The sequence below is a fragment of the Thalia democratica genome, chromosome 7 (assembly GCF_965202585.1).
Source record: "Thalia democratica chromosome 7, ktThaDemo2.hap1.1, whole genome shotgun sequence".
NCBI lineage: Eukaryota > Metazoa > Chordata > Thaliacea > Salpida > Salpidae > Thalia > Thalia democratica.
The window spans coordinates 51,756,231-51,776,181 of NC_139171.1; the positions used below are offsets into that span (position 1 = coordinate 51,756,231).

Here is a 19,951-nt window from a genome sequence, read left to right on the forward strand (position 1 = left end):
GTTATCTGTTGCACTCCAGAGCCACAAACTTTAACTGCAATTGAATTTTCTATTATGTAATTTTGTTAATCAAATTATAAATAAAGATGTGCAAATTAAAAATTTTATTTGCAACCAGGTTTTTAAGTAAATTTGATTTAAAAGTTTGAATCTGTCAGTTATTATTTATTTTTAAACTTGTTAAGTCTAACTTCTAATATGGGGAGTAGAAAACAACTTTTTGTATTTTTCAACTTCAGCCTCAAGTTTTTCATTTTTCAGTGAACTATCAAACAGATGAGAAATTTTTTCAGCTCGACATCAGGTGTTCTGGGTTCTCCCTTTGGTCCTTGCATCCCCGGGGGACCTCGTTTGCCAATAGCAACCGATTGGTTTCTAACAACATTTTCAAAATCCCTGGTATCGCTACAAGTTACACGGCACTGCTGAAAGCCGAAGTTGAAGGAGTTTGTGCTGCCATCAGCAACAAACAGAAGCAAAATGTGAGTTGTCATATGCACAAAAATTTTCATTTTATTTTAGTGAAATAATTTTTAGTCTTAAAGTGTCTAGTTCGTTTTATTTTAAATCGTTGTAAATTACTTGTTTATTCTTGTGCTAGCACAGATATTTCTAAAAAAAAGTAATAACACTAAAATTAGTTTTATAGCTTGATGTTGTTAGCTAATTTTACCTTATATTTTTTGTTAGGTTTTATTAAAGAAGTGTACTTAAAAACAATATGAAAATTGTTTAGTTAAAGTAGTATTTTAATATTTAATAAGCTTATAAATTAAGTTTTATTTTTTAGATGTTTTTAACGTTGATAACAAAACTATCAGTTTATCTATGTAAATAATTCACTATTTTTAACTTAATGTTTTATTTCATAGTTCTCTTTCATTTTATTTCAAATATAAATTATATGTTTATTCTTCTATTTATGTTGAATATTATTCAAAGTGTGCCTGAAACTATAATAATAATAATAAAATTTAAAAAAAATTATTTAAAATCATTAAAACGATAAAGAGTTTTATTATAATAAAGATTTTTTTTTTAAAGTAGGGCTTTAAATGTTAACTTACCTCTGATAGTTCACAACACAAAATTAAAAATATATATACATTATATTAGTTATAACTACAAAACTTTTTTTATAAAAAAATTTCAATATATTTTCAACTTTTTTTTTGAAATTCTCTGATAATATATAGTTTATTATTTTGAAAATAAAACTGGAAACATTCGTTTGTTAAAAAAATTTCGAATTGTAGATATACATGTTAACAAATGTTTTAGGTTCTCGGTAACAGGGTCATATTAGTTTTTATAAACAGAAGTTAAAATTAACTTATCATATAAAGCTTATAAAGTTATAAGTTTATAAAAAACGTTATTACGTATACTTACTGACTTTTTGGTTTTTTTTAATAAAATGTTTGTATATAAACTTAAACTTAGGTAACAAAACTTAGCTATATCAAGTGTTTATCACTGAAACTTTTTTTGCCTTTTACAGTAGCTAACATAATTCATTTTCCAATAACTTGTATTTATACAATTTAAAACTCACTAAATTAATTAAAACTAGTTTGTAAACTAAGCTTTTCACTTTGCTTATGGTATTAGATTAGACCAGGGTTTCCAAAAGTGGGCCTTGGGGGCCATGAAAGAGACTCAGGGGACCATAAGCAGCAAAGGGACCAAAGGGGGCCATGAGTAGTAAATGAGCCACAGGGGGGCCACGAGGTCATAGTTTGAAAGTTACACTAGATATAAAAAAAAAAGGTCTTAGGTGTTTTTCAGGTAGTTTTTGAGTAATCCTGGTACTAGGGGCCATAGCTTTTTTAATTGCCATTTGAAAAAATAGTTTGGCATACCCTGCTCTATACTAACATGCATCATATGCTAAACTATAACAGATGTTACAAATGTAAAGTTTGTAATAGATACTTTAACTTTTTTTTTAATCAAAATAAAATTTATTCAAAAGTTAGTTTTAACATATTTTATGCTTATTGATTTTTTAAAATATCATAATCTATTATAGTTTAGTTACATTTAAAGTTATTTAGTTAATAAACCTTTTATTGTTTTAAGTAACACCTTTAGTCTATCACTATCTCGATGCTAAAAATAAGTTTTTTTTAATATTTCGCTTTATAAATATTTTTTAAATTATTACTTGTTCTTAATAAAGTCCATAGATCAAATGCTACCTTTTTTAATTACCAGGCGAAACTTAAAACTAAGATTACAATCAGCGTTGCCATTTTTTATATTTTCTAATTAAGCGGTCGTAAATGCTTTACTTTTATAAACTTACACAGCTAAGCTTAAATTCTTGAAGAATAAAAAGCAAAATTTAAATAACTTTGAGTGCAACTAGAGTCAATTAACAAAGCTTTATATGTAAAAGGTTTGTCTGTTTTAAAAGTTAGCATATATTTAGGTTTTGTTGAACTCGAAAATTGCAAATATGCAAACATAAAGTATCAAACGTCGAAATTAGTAAAACTATTTGCTTTTATGCTTTAACTTTTGAAAAAAAACTAAAGTTTACTATTTAAATATATAAAAACGATAAGTCTGACATATCAGTTTGTTTCTAAGCTTTTTTGTTAGCGGTTTTTTTGTAAAATAACCTTCGATCAAAAGTTACACGAACATAAAAAGTTTGTAACCATTCTAGGTACAATTTATACTTAAACTAAAGCTAGTAGTTAAAATTTAAATTAGTTTAAAACATTTCTAAGTTAGTGTTAAGCTTTTTCTATGACACAAATAACTTTACTTATTTTTTCGGATTAAGCTTTGTTTGTTTTTTATCTCTAGTAGTAATTTATTGAACGATAGAAAATAGACCCTCAAAATACTTGGTACTAGGATACTCTGGTGCATGGAGAATCTTTCAGTTATTGAATCGTACATCATTTGGATACCTTTTAAGGTCTTGTCCAGGATTTGTTTTTTGTATTTTATTTTTTTAATAGAGTAAACAAATTGGAGATATATGCTTACTGCTAAAAAGGAAAGATTTATCGTATGAAACTACAAATACTAAAAATAAAAAAATTTTGCTAATAATAATTTTAATTATATTTATGAAGGGTGCTTATTAAGGTATAACATAATAAAGTTGTCACAAATCTATTTCAATTATAAAGTTTTAGCTTTACTAATTTACTTATTTGCTTTTTAAAAGTATATTACGAAGTAATTTATTTAAAAAATTAACTTAATTGATAAAAAAAATGTTAAAACATATTCAAAAGCTATTTTTGATTTTTATTTGACTTCTACATGTAAAAGACTTTTTGAAACAAAGTTCATTTTATGTTTTAACTGTGGCACGATTTTGTTACAACATTACTATATGTTACTCTACTTCCTTATTCTAAGCTTAAAAAATATTTAATGTGTTTTATAAATTCGGTAGCTTTTTTTTATTTTGAACGCGTTTACAAACCAATTTTCATCAAAACTTTTTCAATTAATGAAAAAACAAACCGACATTTATTAAATAAAATCTAGTGTGAAGTCAAAATAGTTTTGGGATATCAATTAAAATTTTCTTATGATTTTAAAAATCAAAAATGATGTATGTTGTTAAAGCATTAAAAAAAATTTTAAAGTAGATTTTTTTTTGCACAGCACACTAAAAGTAATAATGTTTTTAAAAGACAAACACTATTAAAGTTAAACGACATTAACTATAACGTTACGCATTGTAAAAAAAAAATAAAAACTAATAATCTGCTAGTATTTATGCAATTATAATGAAAAAATACAAAAATTAAAGATAATGCTTAAAAGAACATAAAGATCTTTTAAAACAAAACTATATTATAAGTTAAAATATTTTTTAAATTGTAATAACCTTAACAACTCTATATTTTTTATAAATGTAAGTGTTATTTCAGAAAATGAAATTGATAGTTGAATGTTATTACTTTCATATTAACATTAAATTAAGCTATTGGTATAAGTAACTCTTTTTTTGTACACTTTAAATTTAGATTACAAGTAAATGCTTTTATGTAAAAACTTTATGAACATTCTAAATAAAAGTAAAAAATTCTTTAAAAAAAGTGCAGAAATTTATTACCTTCAGTTAAGTATTCCTATCTTTAAAAACTGTTTTCTTTAATTGTAGTTTCTTTGTTATTTAGTTCAGCATAATCCAAATGAAAAGTTGAAACTTTAGTGCTGTCAGCTGGGATTATTTTAAATTCTTGTGTTTTTAAATCTCTTATTTCAATTTTTTCATTAGCATAAGTTATTTTTGTAGAGGCCGTTAACCTAGGAGTTTTGTTTTTCAACCGAAAACAGATGAACTTGTTTGAAATTTCCACCACAAGTTCAACAATGCTTTTTCGAAAAACTTTATTATTCACGATGTAGATCAAAAAATTAAAGATTGTTGAGCAAGTCAAACACAAATACCCTACAATACCCAACGAATTAATCGTGTTAAAAGTGTTAATGTTAAGCTTACGCGGTTCATGTAGATTTAAGCTTGGCAATATAATGACAATTGTTAAAGCAGTCATCGATGGTAAAGTCATAAAGCTAAAAGCTGCAACCATTTGTATCAAAGTCTTAGCTAATCTTGCTTCGGCGTTTTTTGACTTACTTTCTTTTCTTCTAAAACTAAGTAGCTTTGACTTTCGTGCATGTTTTTTAACACAGTAGTACGTTGCGATGCTTGATATTGACATAAGCATGAAAGGCACACCAAGTAGTAAACTGTAAATTACACCAATGTTGTACTTATTTGTAGAGTGTGGAACAAGAAGCACTACGAAAAACACCCAGAAACCATAAGAGCTAGTTATAGGCAGGCAAGCTACAACTATACAAAACAACCAAATTGAAACGCAAATAGCCTTTGATATATTTTTCATGTTCATTGTGCGGTATTTGAATGGGCGATACACGGCAAACAGTCGATCCATTGAAGCAAAAAGCAAAGTGTATAGTGACACTAACAAAACAATAAAGATCACAGGTTCGAGCACACAACGTTTAAATTTGTTGTTATACCACGAACTGGTGTGTAATTTCGAAAACGAAAATCTTCTGTTTCCGTTATAGTGAAAGTCTTCTTTGAAAAAAGCTTCTTTGTAGGAGTTAAAGTTTCCAATTGTAAAAGGTATGATCGTAAGCGCATACAGAATATCAGCGATTGCAAGCGAAGTCTTGTAAGACGACTGACTGTTCTGCAAAGACTTGTGTTTGCAGATCACCACTAATACGATCGTGTTCACCAAAACTGAAGCGGTCCCGATTATTGTTTGAAAAGCTGCCAGCGATATTTCTGATACCTGACAGCTGAAATTCAAAAAAAGTTTTCCTTTATTTAAAATGTACGACTTTCAAACAATGCTTAAACAATTCTTAATTTTTTACTCTGTAATTTCTTTTAAATGTTGAATTTTAAAAGTACTGAAGGTCACTTATACTAAATAAACTAAATGTGTACATATATATTGTATACTGATTATTAATAAAACATAACGGTTTGTTCTAATACAATTGTTTCCTTATAATATTAGATAAAACAATTTATCAGTCAGTTTATAAAATAGATCATAGTTATTTATAATATTTAGTTGACGGCTCTCTATTTTTGCATTTACTTATAAAAATAAAAAACATATTTTCTGTTATACTTTTGTACATACAAGTATTAGTATTAATTAAAAAAGCTTTAAACTTAAATAGCAGTTTCAGTTTTAAAGAAAAAAACTTATTAATATCATGTAGCAGCTATTTTGTCTATAAGTTTTGCACACACTGAGTTTTCTTTCATGTTGATTTTTTTATACAAAGTTTGTTAATAATGATAATAATTAGTTTAAATCAAAAAATTTGAAGTGATATAAAACTTATTAATAAAAGATAAATAGTGTTTAATCTTAAAATGTTATTTATTTTTGTTTATACTTATAGTTGGTACTTTCAAAAACAAAAAGTATCAGTTTACTATAAAAATCTAATTAAGTTTTCTAGTTTTTGATATTACTTCCGTTCAAAAAAACTAAAATATTTATTTAAATCTATCATTAAACTTTTTTAATTAAAACAGTAATGTTGCTCTTACTTTTATTTGTTATACAAGTTTGTAAACATAATGTTTAAGTAACTAAAAAATTAACTAACAAATAAGATAGACTTGAACACACTACCAACCTTTTAGAAGCAATATCCCAAAAATTTTTTGTAAAACTTTCGAAATTGTCACTTTGAAAGGCAAACAAAGTTACTGGACATGAAACTAAACGATGTATAAATATTTCTACAAACGTTTCAGAACCGGTGTTGTAAAATTCTCTTACTATGCTGCAAGGATCCTTAATATTGTTAGAATTAGCCGGGTAAGCACTCAACTTGTAATTACCATTTTCCGATTTTTGAACTTCGCATGTTTTATTGAACTTTGCTGGATCACAAACGGATAAATACATATTATCAGAAAGTTCGTTGAAGTTAAAAGTTTTCGAGCTGCATTCCATTTGAAGTTGTTCAGAACAGTTCCACGACCTGAGCAAGTTCAGGTACCGCAACAGCTGCATTTTGTACATATACGAATCAACAAATACTCTTGTTAAGTTTTTACAGCAGACTTGATTTTGGGGAACCACCTTATTGATATCAACATACGGGCAGTTGATAATGTGATTTTCATAGTCGAATTCTCTGAAAAGATCCGATACATAAAAATCTTGTTCGTAAGTCGTTTTTTCAGTGAAGCCGTTTATTTTGTGGTTGTTGTTGATATTTTTTGGGAGTGGATCTTCGAAATTCAAACTAGTCGTGTTTTTGTTACTCAAGGCTAATTTAGCAAATAACAAAAACAATGTTGTAATTTTAAATGTATAAAGTAAACTCATTGTTTGGATTTTATCTATAGAAAATAAGTTTTTATTATTATTGTTTTAGATAGTATTTTCGTAAACTAACTTTATAGTTTTATAAACGTTTATAAATAAAAATTTACTGGTTATATGATTTAAAAAACAAGATCTACATTAAAATGTTTGTTTAGACAGAAATGTCTGATTTTTGAATTTAGCAGACCAAATTTCAAGCATAGTATCATGTAGGTCATTGGTACATCATCTATATTTGTTCTATTTGATAAGATTTATCACAAAATAGGAATAACGTTCTATCAATTTGTTTTAAAGTTGTAACATTGTAAACACTATGTATAACTAAAAAAAACAAGAATCTTATTAAAGAATTTAAACATACATCTTTTCTAAAATGCAAAATTTAGTTGAATTTGATATACTTCTATTTTACAGTTAGCTAATAGCTTCTGAATAAAGTATTTAGAAAAAACAGTACTTAATTTTAAGAGCTTTTAAATTTGAAAAAAAAAAAAGAAAGAAACTCAAGCATTTTCGTAGATTAATTTATTTATGAAAGTACATAAAGTTTCTCAAACTCGTAAACTATATAAAATACATTCATCGTTTTAACTTATCCTGACCCATGAGTATTTAAAAAATAATTATGTTTTTTGAAGTTCAACGTCTGTTCACATTGCAAAAATATTCAAATAGAAATATATTTTACAATAAACGATAAAAGTAAAAAATATTTCCTTGAATGACTCACACAAAATCTAACGTTTACTTTTTATTAAACTGAAAGTTGACCTTCATACAAATACAGTATTTCAATTTTAAAATTTATATTTCGTTCAACATCCTTGTGTGCATTACTGTATTTTCAAAATAAAACTTTAAATTGACCTTTCACTGTCTAAAAACTCCAATTTTAGTTAGAACTATGTTAGCTAGGGGACTGCTGAAACTGTTATACTGGTAATTTAAATTTAAATCAAAATTTTTCAGAAAAGGTTCCAAATTTCATATGTGTAATTTTCTTTAGAAGCTATTGTATAACAAAATAGATAAATTTTATATAAAAATGTTTGTAATTTTTTGTATATGTTTAAACTTTCTGTGCAAACTCAATATTTTTTGAACTTTTGAACAAACAGTTATAAACTAGAAATTTTGATTCCTCAACTTCGCTTTGCAGATAACTTTGCTAACGTTTAAGAAACATTTTAAAAATCAAAAAGAGTAGCTGACGTTCTTAACTCTTTTAAATGACTTAAAAGTTTTACATCTAATATCATTTATATGTGAAACAAAATGATCATAAACTGAAATAACGTTGTTTTTAAAGTATTAAAACTTAATATCCTAAATCATTCAGGTAAATATTTCTTAGTTGCTGGTAACATACTAAACAAAAAAAATTAAAGATAATTTTATTTTAAAGCATAAATGTAGCCTTAGTTTTGGTTGCAAACGAAAAATAAAAAGAACTATTAGATCACCTATTTTAAATTGAAAATTGTCACTAAAACTGTTAAAAGAAGTTTAAAAGTTTAATTAGTAAAGTATTTAATATAAGATACTTGTTATTTTTAGTTTTGTAATGAATTTCGAAGTTAAGTTAGTGTTTTTATTAAAATCTCTTTTGTATTTACATTTTGTGCAGAGTAGTAAAGTTATTTGAAACCAAGTCAAAATGAACTTCAAAATTTTAAAGTTTACGTTTTTACGTTTATCTAAATTTAAGGCTTATTTTTTACAAAAAACTGATATTAAGTTTTATTTTATGTTCTTCTGTTTTTATAAATCTTGTCTTAAATGTTTAATTAAATTTTGTAAATTTATTTCATCTTACATGTTATTAGTTTTTACAAGTAGCATATTTAAATTGCGATTTTATGCTAGCTCAATACTTAAAAAAAAATTGTCATCATTAATGCTAACAATTGCAAGAAGTTTATTTATTTTCTTTTCAAATATTATTTATAAGAATGTCAGTTATTTCGTATCTAATTTAACGAAAAACAGAAAAAGCGTCACATGTTACAAATTGTGAGTAAGTTGAACAAAACATGTCATGCTTTAAAATCATAAGCACACGTTTCAAGATTGATTTAGTTAAACAGGGTAGTGCACAAGTTATAAACTGATTTATTATTTGCGACCGAATCGCAACAAAATGTCAAAAAGGATAGTTTCATAACACATCGACAAACAAAATTCGCAAAAATAACTAAAAACTAAAGCTTGTTTTTCAACGCTTCCATAAAAGCAATGCCAAAATTTGTGGCGCTGACCGAATTGTTCATGCACTTCTTCAACAAATCACCTGTCGGACCGATGGTTTCGTTGATGTCGCTTTTTGTAACAGATTCCATGCAAGCCGAGAGATGAGGCACATACTTTCCTAACGTGCCATGTTTAACCAACAACTCTTTCATTTCGCTGATCAAACTCTCAATTTTGCTCTTGTCCGATTTTAATGCTTCCAACGAAAATCCAAAGCATAACTTGTTAAACTGCAGCAGTAACGAACGTGAAAGTAGAGGCGTTCAAAAAAAAACCAGCGTGGACCGCACGTCTCCCGCCAAAAAGAGGTGGGACATATTGGCGTTTTTCAATTTTATCGCAGCATTGTTCCATTCGGTCCAGAACTGCATTTCCGTCGCGAAAACTGGTTTGAGAAAACTGCTAAATCCGTTTATTCGCCGGAGTCTCCTCAAAGACGTCAAGTGAAGACTTACAATTGTTATCGGGTCAGCTTTTAGCAGCAGAACGTCAGCTTTAAAGACGTCAAACTCAACTATCGTCGCTTCGTAGAAAGCTTCAAAAAAGTCCCTGGCGTGCGAGAAGTCGCTTTTGACTTGGAAGAGTGAGACCATGTGGGAATTGTCTGTCTTTGTGTCGTCATAAGGAACCAACCTGGCGTGGGATCTGTTCACACCGTTCTTTTTCGTCTGGAAGTATTTTAAGTTCAATGAAACAGATTTCAAAACTTTAAACAAAATTGAATTGTCAGAGATACCTGTTTGGTCATGAACACAACATTTTATTTCAGGTAAAACTTCAGATAGACCATTGTTGGTATGAGAGATACCTGTTTGACCGTGAGCACCATATTTTTTTTCAGATAATTGATTATTGGTATTTAATGAACCAAGAATTTTCTTTTTTGTTCTTTTCGCACTCATGACAGCTACCACAGCTAACTGATTGTTTAAAATAATTTTATTTTGTGTTTACACCGGATAAAACTGATGCCAATTTGTAAAATTACAGAATTCCAAAAACAATCTGTGAAATTTTAAAACTTTACTTTAAAGTCTAATAAGTTTTCACTGCTATTTATAGCTTTAAATAGCTTTATAAAATAGAATAAAGGTTATTCTTCGACTTACCTTTTGTAAAATCAGTTTATCAAATTGTAAAAACTTAAAAAAGTACTTGGCTAAAGTTAATTTCTACATTTTCAAAACACTTATTTTTTTAAAAGTTATAATTCAACTATTGATCATATATTGCAAAACTCGAAATTTTTTTAAACTTGATAAGCTAGAAATAATAAAGTTTAAAAATAAATATAAATAAGATAAAAATCGACAATTTAACTTTTAAACAATAATAACACAATACTGGTGAAAACTCTGAACTTCAACAATTTTTGTATATTACAACTATCTACTTAAAAAGTTGTTCGTTAATATTCTTAAAACAAGTTATAACTGTTTTTGAAAACACAAAGTAAAAATAATACCAGCATTTTTACTTAAAAACTGTTCGAATATTAATATTCAGAAACATTTAACGCAAGTGCCATAAACACGTATACCAGCTCTGTAGGCCAGAGCATCTCCTATATACGAAAAACATCTGGACAAATGTTTCGAAGAGTTGTTGTTTTTTTACTGCCATGTTTGATCACTTGCACGAATGAATACAGTGTTACAACTCAAACATTGAGAATAAATTGAAATTTCTAGAGATTCGTTCAAAGTGAGCTTTGTAATTTATAGTCAATGGTAATCAAAAAACAAAAACCGAAGTTAAACACACTAGTAGCCGCAAATGGAAAAATAGCTTTATTGAAATTAAATTAACTTATATTCGTTTCAAACTGCTTGATTTTATAACCTTGTATGTTTTACGTCCTGTTAAATTTTAATATTCTTCCAAACAGATTTAGATTTAATTTAACTTCTGACAAATAACTAAATATAATTGAATAAGCTTAAAGTGATCTACCAGATCAAAAAACGATCCGAATCTTATTTTGAAACTAGGGTCCAGCCGGATCTTTTGATCCAATAGATCACTAATTATATCCTTAATGTATTTTTAATTTTTCAAACTAGTTTGCATATAACCAAATGCAGAAGTAGCTGTATACTACAAGTCCTTACGTTTTTTATTTGCTTTATGTAAAACTAACATTATGAACATATTCTTACCTTGAGTAAACTAGATTTTACTCTTTACGACTTTTGAAAATACAATAAGAATTAAAAACTATTCTGCCTTGAAAACGGAACGCAAGTTAAAATGAATTCTGTTACAACAATTTTGATTTGAAATGATAACATTGCTTCAAATATATATTTATGATTCGTAAATCAAACATAAGTTTTGTTATTGACTCTCTAAAACTTTACTAACTTTATCTTGTAGATAAAGTTTTTTTAATACTAATTTTTGACAATCAAATCTAATACAAACATAAATTTAAAGACATAAAATTTCAGAATGTGATAGTACATGAAAATGTAATAGTTATTTCAATATTCCCTTCCTAATAAACTGTTACAATTATTATTTGAACTTAAAAAAAATTTCCTCTCACTATATCAGAAGAATATAATAAAAAGTAAACTCAAAACTTAATAAATTGAGTATAGCTAGTATAAAATACCTTTATTAAACCAAGTTTAGATTACTACTATGTTCTAATTTGCTTGATAGTAAAACAATGTATCTATACTCCATAAAAGGAATAAAATAAAACGAACCATAAATATATACTGGAGGCTATGTTATAACCTTTGAATTTATCTTTTAAAAATGACGACTGTATTTAAATGTTCCAACTTAAAACTTTTTTTAATTATTACTTGCTAATTAACTACGGTAATATATAGCTACTGTTTTAAGCGCATAGGAATAAAACATGTAGAGTAGTTATTATTCAACTAATATAAACACAATTGCAATTATCTATCAATTGGCCTGCATCTCAAAAATTTGTACTTTTTTTTTACCTTAGAATGTAAAGCTCTTTTAATATATACCAGGGGTCGGCAAACTGCGGCCCGCGAGGTACTTTTTAGCTAAAACACACTTTTTTTACAACTTATAAAAATAAAGTTTTTGCAATAAAAACTTAAAATTAGGCTTTTAATTTAATAGTTACTCTCAACTAGTGCTATTTTCTACCTATTTTGTAACAATTTGGTTTGACATTGTAGTTCTTTGCTAATTACTTTGGTTATTTTTAAATAACTGCGGCTCTCCAAAAGTTTTTTGCACAAAGTGCGGCCTGCGAGCAATTTTTCTGAAAAAATTGGCCTGCGAGTTAAAGAGGCTGCCGACCCTGTTATATACAGTCATCAACTTATTACTAGATTTACAATATTGGCTATGAAAATTCATTTAAGAACATTATAACAACAAAATACAGTCTTTAACTAGTGTTTTTATTTTATTTAATTTACTGTTGTTCTAATTAATACAAACGTTTTGTATTCGATTCGGTAAATTTGATACACTTTTGAGAAGTGAAGTTTTTAATCAATACAATTCAACAAGCGTTTATACTTTTTTTCATATTAAAATTTAAGTTTTAGCATCTTTAAAAATGCATAAAATTTATCTATAACGTGTATAAAAACAGCTACCAGTCTTATGAAACAGATCCTATTAATTATAATTTGTTAGTTGCAAATAATGTAAGTTTATTGTGAAAAGAGAGCAGAATTCAAAGTTTAAAGCAAACAACGTATAAAAGTTTATTTACCCATCTATCATTTTAATACTTAAAACCTTCCAAAACTCAAATTAGCTTTTCAAGACATAAAAGGTGTAGTTAAAATATGTTAAAGTTAAATAATATTCTTAGAAAATAAATAACCTTAAATAACTGTTGAAATAAAAATATATATTCTAAAAACGATCGATGTAAAAAACTAAAATAGCCTAAAATAAATTTGATAACAAAGCCTACGAGACAATCTTTAAAACTTCATTACACGAACGAATATAGCATTAATATTAATATAATAGCACACCAAAAATGTATCTATTTTATAAAATTTTAAAGCAAAATACGAGACTTTTATATTATCTATTTTACCTTTTATCTAAAAATTTTAATATTTTCAATTTAGTTTACTCTTGATTCTTCTGATCAACTTCCTGGCATTTCTCTTCGACTTTTTCACCTTCAGCTTCCATTGGCTCCACTTTTTCGCACGGTTTGTCTTCCGCGCTTTCCGCGGTCACCTCTTGCGCAGGTTTCACTTCCCCAACAACTGTATCTTCTTTGGCTTCAACTTTCTCTTCTTCGAACCTCTCGTACAACGTGACCACTTCGACGTGGTCCGTGTGCGGGAACAGGTCCAGCGGCTGGCACGCGACCGGCCTGAACGCCCTTCCCGCCAACTTCTTGCTGCGGTTCCGCACCAGCGCGTGCACGTTTTCCCGCGTCTGCTTCAAGCTGCACGCCACGTACACCAGGCTCCTGACCTGCTCCCGGCTCCTTATCGACTCGACCACCTTGCGGTGGAGGCCGTCCCTGGGCGGGTCCACGACGGCCACCACGTTCGCGTGCGCGGGGATTTTTTTCAGGATCTCGTACATCTTGTCCTGGGCCTTGCCCGCGATGAAATGCACGTTCTTGACTCCGTTCAGCTCCGCGTTTTTCTTCGCGTCGACGATGGCCGACTCGCAGATGTCGACGCCGTAAACAAGATCGAAGTGCTTCGACAGGCAGATTCCGATGGTGCCCGTTCCGCAGCAGATGTCCAGCAGCACGTTCAGCTGCTTCTTCTCGCCTTCCTTCCTCTGGCTCTGCATGCTCTTCCTGGTCATTTCAGCGACCTGGCTGTAAAGGACCTCGCACGCGGGAGTGTTGCACTGGAAGAAGGCGTAGGGCGACACCTTGAACTTGTACTCGAACAAATTCTCGTACAAGTAACCTTCTCCATACACCAACTTTAAAGGGATACTTCCGTGGTTCCTGTCCCTGACCTTGGTGTAGCACATCAGCAGCGAGTCGAGCATCTTTTCCCCGTCCTGGTCATTGAAGCAATCGACGAGATCTTCCTCCAGCTTGTTCAGCGCTTCTTTTTCCAACTCCCTGCTGCAGAAGTTGACAACTGCCAGGCACTCGCCTTTCGAGTTGTTTCTCACCATTACGTCTTGCCAGTGTCCCTCGTGGTTGAACCTGTTGTACGGCTCGTACTCGCTCTTCCTCAGAAACCCTTCCAGCTTCGCGCAGATCTTCCTGACCTTGGCGGGGATGTGGCAGAGCTCTGACACCTGCTCCACCGCCACGTTGTTGTCCCGGTACTTTCCAATGCGGTGGCCCACGCACACCTCCTCCTTCTGGTTGCGACCGATGCTGAAGCTGCACTTGTTCCTGTACTCGTCGACGACCGGCGACGCCAGCGCGGGCTTCACCTCGCACAGCGTTGAGTCCCCCTCATGCTTCCGCTGCATGAGCCACTGGTGGATGTACAGGTGGTACTTGACCGGCTGCTTCAGCACGAACTTGTAGATGTTCTTCATCTCGTTCACCACCTGTTGATAGTTTTACAATAAAATTTTTCTGATAGCAAAATATTTTATATCAATTTTACTTTTAGTTAGTTTCTATTTCTTTCACAGATATTAATTTTTTAAACAAAATCTTCAGTTAAGGTAGGAACAAGGCTCATTAAAAAATATACAAATAAACAAACCTTCTTGTGCTTCACCATCAGCTGCTCTTCGTAGGGAACCGCGTGCAACGGTATGGTCGAGTCCTTCAGCATCTCCAGCGGGTTGGCGATCTTCACCGTTTTCTTCGGCAGGCTTTCACTGTCTGCGTTCACAGACTTTCTCTTCCTACTCTCGGTGCTTCCCGCCGCCATGGCGTCGACCTTCGCCCTGGCATTCTTCGCTTTTATAACGTTCCCCTTGAACTTCCACTCCCCGCTGTTGATCACCTCCAGCGCCTTCTCCTTCATCTCCAGCGTCTTGAACGTTACGTAGGCCTTCCTGATGGAGGTGGGGCTGTTGATCTTGTGGCAGTCCACCTTCAGTTTATTCCTGAAGAACTTCTTGAACTCGCCGTAGTTGAGGTACTTGGGCACGTTCTGCACCTCGATCTTGAAGATCTCCGATGTGAAGTGGCCGGATTTTGTATAATCGTACTCGCCCTGTTGTTAAATTATATTAGTTTATGACTTATTGCTAATAGTATGATTAGTATATACAAAGTACAGTATATACTTAACTACAAATGTAATTAAAACAACTTAACAATCGAATTTAACTACAGTGTGATTAAAACAACTTAACAAACGTCTATATTTTTTAAATTTACCAACATTTTTATCTCCGCTATTTTCATTTTTATCTCCATCATTTTTATCTCCATTGTTTTCTTTTTTATCTCCATCACTTTTATCTCCATCGTTTTCTATTTTATCTACGCCAGTTTCTTTTTTATCATTTTGAGCAGCACCTTGATCTTTTTCGATCACAACTTCATCTGCTTTTTTGTCCTCAGCCGAAACCGTTTGGTTGAGGTTTTCAATATTTTCACTTAAACCAGTCATTTTTAAATTTTAATTATTATATGCTGTAATATTTTTTACAAATTAAAAATAACTAATAAACTTTAGCATAAGTCTAGGTAGAAATATAGTAATTAAGTATGCAAAAAAAAAAATTAAAACAAATTATATTACCATTTAAGTTTTAGTAGTTTTTTTATTCTCCGGAAGTTTATCTTCTAAAAATATAATACGAAGTTTACAACAATTATATTTGACTACATTAATCTTACACTGTATTTATTCCGTTTTTTATAAGCCATAAAAGCACAGCAACTCATTTTTTTTTTCTTTTTGAATTTACTAAACTTTTTTCAGGCTACGAGAACAAAAAAAACCAAGACTAAAATAAAAACTATTAAAAATTCTTTCAAGTGGCAAAAAACTTTTTTTATTTTTTGCAAGAAACATTTTGAAAAACTGACTCTTTTTTTTATTATAACTAATAAAAAAAGTTCTTTATCTTAATATTTAAACAATTTATTTAATTTTCTGATAAAAACAATAGTGTATTTTTTCTTAATGGTATAAATAAATAAAAACTATAAATATGTTTTTCACGTATTTTTGTATAGTTTTTGCAAGCCACTTTTGACAAAAGTTATTTTAAACTAAAAAATATCAAAATTCTGTTGCATTTAAACTTTGAAATAGTCAAAAAAACAAATCTTTTTTTTTAACTGTATATTACTTTGTTTGGTTTTCTAGTCATCAAAAAAGTAAGTTGCAGCTTGAATCTTCTTTTCAGTCCACTGCGCAATTCAATCATCTGTATTACTGTTCTACTCATTGCACAAACTTTGAATTGGTAAATCAATTAGTATATCTACTTAAATACACTTTTAAGCTACACAAAACTTTAGTTGTTTTATTGCTACAAAGGATATAGGTTAAACAATTTTTGCTCATTGAGTACTTAAAAACTTCAAGTAGTGCTTTTACGTGCTAGTGTTTTAGCAATGCATAACAAGTATTATATCGAAACATGAAAAAACCACTTTCAAAAAGTGTTTTGAAATCATAAAAAATTTGAAGACAACAATAAGCTAATGGTAGAAACTTAAGTAATATTTTTTATACAAATTTTTCAATTACAATTATAAGTTTTATTAAAGTAACTGCAACATTGGAAAGGTTAAAATCAATGTTGTGCTGCTATGTTTAATATAGTTATAAAAACTTAAATTATGTACTATAGAAATATTAAAATTAATTTTTTATAGTTTAACATAAGATTATAACTTTTTATAATCAAATACTTTAAGTAAATTAAAACTGTTTTATAAAATAAAACTAGGAAAATTAATTTCATACGATTGTTAAGTTTAAATGAATATAATTATAAATAATTGTTTTTTAGAGATCATCAGTTATGATTAAATGTTTATTAAAATAGAAAATATTTTGTAAGAAAAACAGGTCCGGATCCGGCCGGATATTGCCGTTTTTGTCTGATATCCGGATCCAACAGAATCTTGATATGAAAAAAAAGTCCGGATCCGGTTCCGGCCGGATTCTAATTTGAAAAAAAAAGTCCGGATACGGGTCCGGCCGGATCCTAATTTGAAAAAAAGTCCGGAACCGGTACATCACTAGTGATAAAAGTTTTATAAATTCAAGTTTTAATTAATACTGATTTTACCATACCTAAAAAGTTGTGCACAAGTATAATTTGTAAAAATAGCTTACGAAGCCGCCTTAATCTCGATACACTTACAAAAAGTAACACATAGTTATTTACGTAAGCATAATTATTATAAAAAAAAATAATTTAAATACACGAATATGTGTGACATAAAAGTTTAAATATTAGTATTGTAAATTAATTGTTATCAAAAAAGTAAACAAAACAAAAACTTTTCTTTTTATAAATTTTATTATATGCAAGGCTTAATTTTTTACTATAAATTTATAAAGCTCATTTACTACTATTAGTGTGAATTATTTTTTCTACAATACTTTCAACACTAAGTATAATTTTCTTGCAATAAAATATTTACAAAAAAAACGAAAAGCTCACTAAACAAAACAATAAACTTTATAAGTGTTTGTTAATATACAAAATTTAAATTTATTAACAATTGACTACATAAAATATAACAAAAATACTAAAGTTTTAACACTTCAAAACTAATTATACTGCAGACAAACTATTTCCTAAAACATGTATGATCTTAATAATTTATAGTCACTTTTCAGCCAAGCAATTTATATAAACTTTTGAAACTTTTATTTTGGTTTTTTAATTATTATTTTAAGACTTTTAATAAACTCTAAACAAGTGATAGTTTCTTTTAACACTTAAAACTATTCTTATTCAAGGTTTCCATTAAAATTCAAAATAAACAAGGAATATTTTCAAAAGGTGTCTGAATGCATTAAAATGCTTAAAAACATTTTTAGACACACAAAGTTTAAACTAAACGAAGTATACTTTCTACATAAAGTAAGTATAATAACAATTTAAAGAATAAAAATATTTTGTAAATAAATCTTAGAGAAATACAATTTTCCGTTTGAAAACGCCTCTATTGACAACAATTATATTTAAAAACCAAGTTGTCAACTGCAGTTTTTAAAAATGTTTTTAAATTATAATAACAAATAAAAACAAACGTATTTGTGAAAAGTTTAAACCATTTGAGAAATAATAAAATTTTATTAAAAAAACTTTTTTAAGATTGAAGTTACTGCTACTTCCAGTTTGCCAACTTAACTTGTCTAAAATTCATGCAGAACTTCTCGGATTATATCTTTTTAATGAGAGCTTCAACTTATAGTAAAAGTGAACACAATTTTATTAACAAAAACACTGAAACATTGTATTACTAATGATAAATAAAAAACAACACAAATCTTCTTATAAACAGTAAACAAAAAATCGCAAGTTTCTGAAAATTGTTTTATAAATAAATGGTGATGAAATACTTGTATTTAGTTTAATTTTTTACTACAGTTTACAACTGTTTTGCATATTTTTATCATATTAGGCAATTGTTAATTTGCTTAACTTATACGGATGACTTATTTAACAGCAAAGCACTATCTATATAAAGTAAAAATAAAAGCTAATACTTGATAAATATTTACAACTATTATTCAATCATACTGCTGGAACCTTATAAAATTGAAATACAGTTTACTTCAAACTTTCTACAACTTAAAACAAAAATAAATGACTGTATACTTACTTTAAACTTGCTTTGAGGTAACATATTATCTCTTTCTAAACAATATATAATTACTTTTTAAGTATGCAAATTTTTTTATAAACAAACTGTAATTTATCAACTTTTATATCTAAATTACTTTAATTTTCATTTATATGTTAGAAAACAGAAATATAATTTACAAAATAAAGGTGTTATAAAATAGAAAAAGTTTCAAAAAACTGTTTGTTCTTTTTTAAACTTTGCATTTCTATTTATATTCAAATTTCATAACTGGATTTTTAAATTGAAATTTAAAAAAATTCTTGTACACTGAAGCTTTAAAACTATTCTAGTTTTTAACTGTCATTGTTTTGATTATAAACACATAATCTTTAAGATTTGAATACTTTATTACAAAAAATTGATTATGTAATTGAGAATTGGTCTGGTCTAACAATAGGCAAAATAACTAAAACCAAGGAAAAATCAAGTATTTCAAACAGATTTTACCAATTTCAATCAAAGTTTTCTGTGAAATTGGAAAAACTGACACAAGGTTGGACTATTTTATACCGTCTTTGGTAGGTCAAAAATTGATCTTATATGAGATGTATTATCAGTATGTTTTTAGCTTATTTCATTCATAACTTTTATTGCAATACATTTAAAAACAGACAATAAATTATACTACAATAAATTTTAAACTGTTTGTACTAAAAATAAACCAACTTCAATTACAATTTAAAAACAACTAGATTTTGGGTGTATTTTTTATTATTTAAAATTTTATAATATGTAATACACAAATCATAGCTTTATAATATAGAAATAAAACAAAATTAACATCAACAATATATTACATGACTTTTTTTAATTTTTTATATATTAGTTTGTTAGAGTCTACAGACCTAAGAACCTTTGATAATGCAAAGCATAGCTATCAAGTTGCTCTACTCCAATCTAACTTCAAACACAAACTTGAATATGAAAACAAAACCAACCCTGTTGACAAAAAGAAACGTAAACAAACAAGAAAAAACATGTACTTTAATCTCCCATACTGCCATTCAGTAAAAAATAATATTGGGAGAAAGTTTTTCGATCTAATTGACATTCACTCCAAAACAGAGAGCATGAAAAAGATCTT

General features: G+C 28.6%; 1 protein-coding gene across 1 annotated transcript; it reads right to left on the reverse strand.

Annotated features, from left to right (window-relative positions):
• Window positions 1–12,918: 12,918 nt before the first annotated feature.
• LOC145840263 (tRNA (uracil-5-)-methyltransferase homolog A-like) lies at window positions 12,919–15,660 on the reverse strand. Its single transcript, XM_082947455.1, has 3 exons — window positions 15,425–15,660; window positions 14,795–15,253; window positions 12,919–14,633 (listed from the first exon to the last, which is right to left on the reverse strand). Exons 1-3 carry the CDS (start codon window positions 15,653–15,655, stop codon window positions 13,221–13,223), a joined length of 2,103 nt encoding a protein of 700 aa, XP_082803581.1. The 5' UTR covers window positions 15,656–15,660; the 3' UTR covers window positions 12,919–13,220.
• Window positions 15,661–19,951: the final 4,291 nt, after the last annotated feature.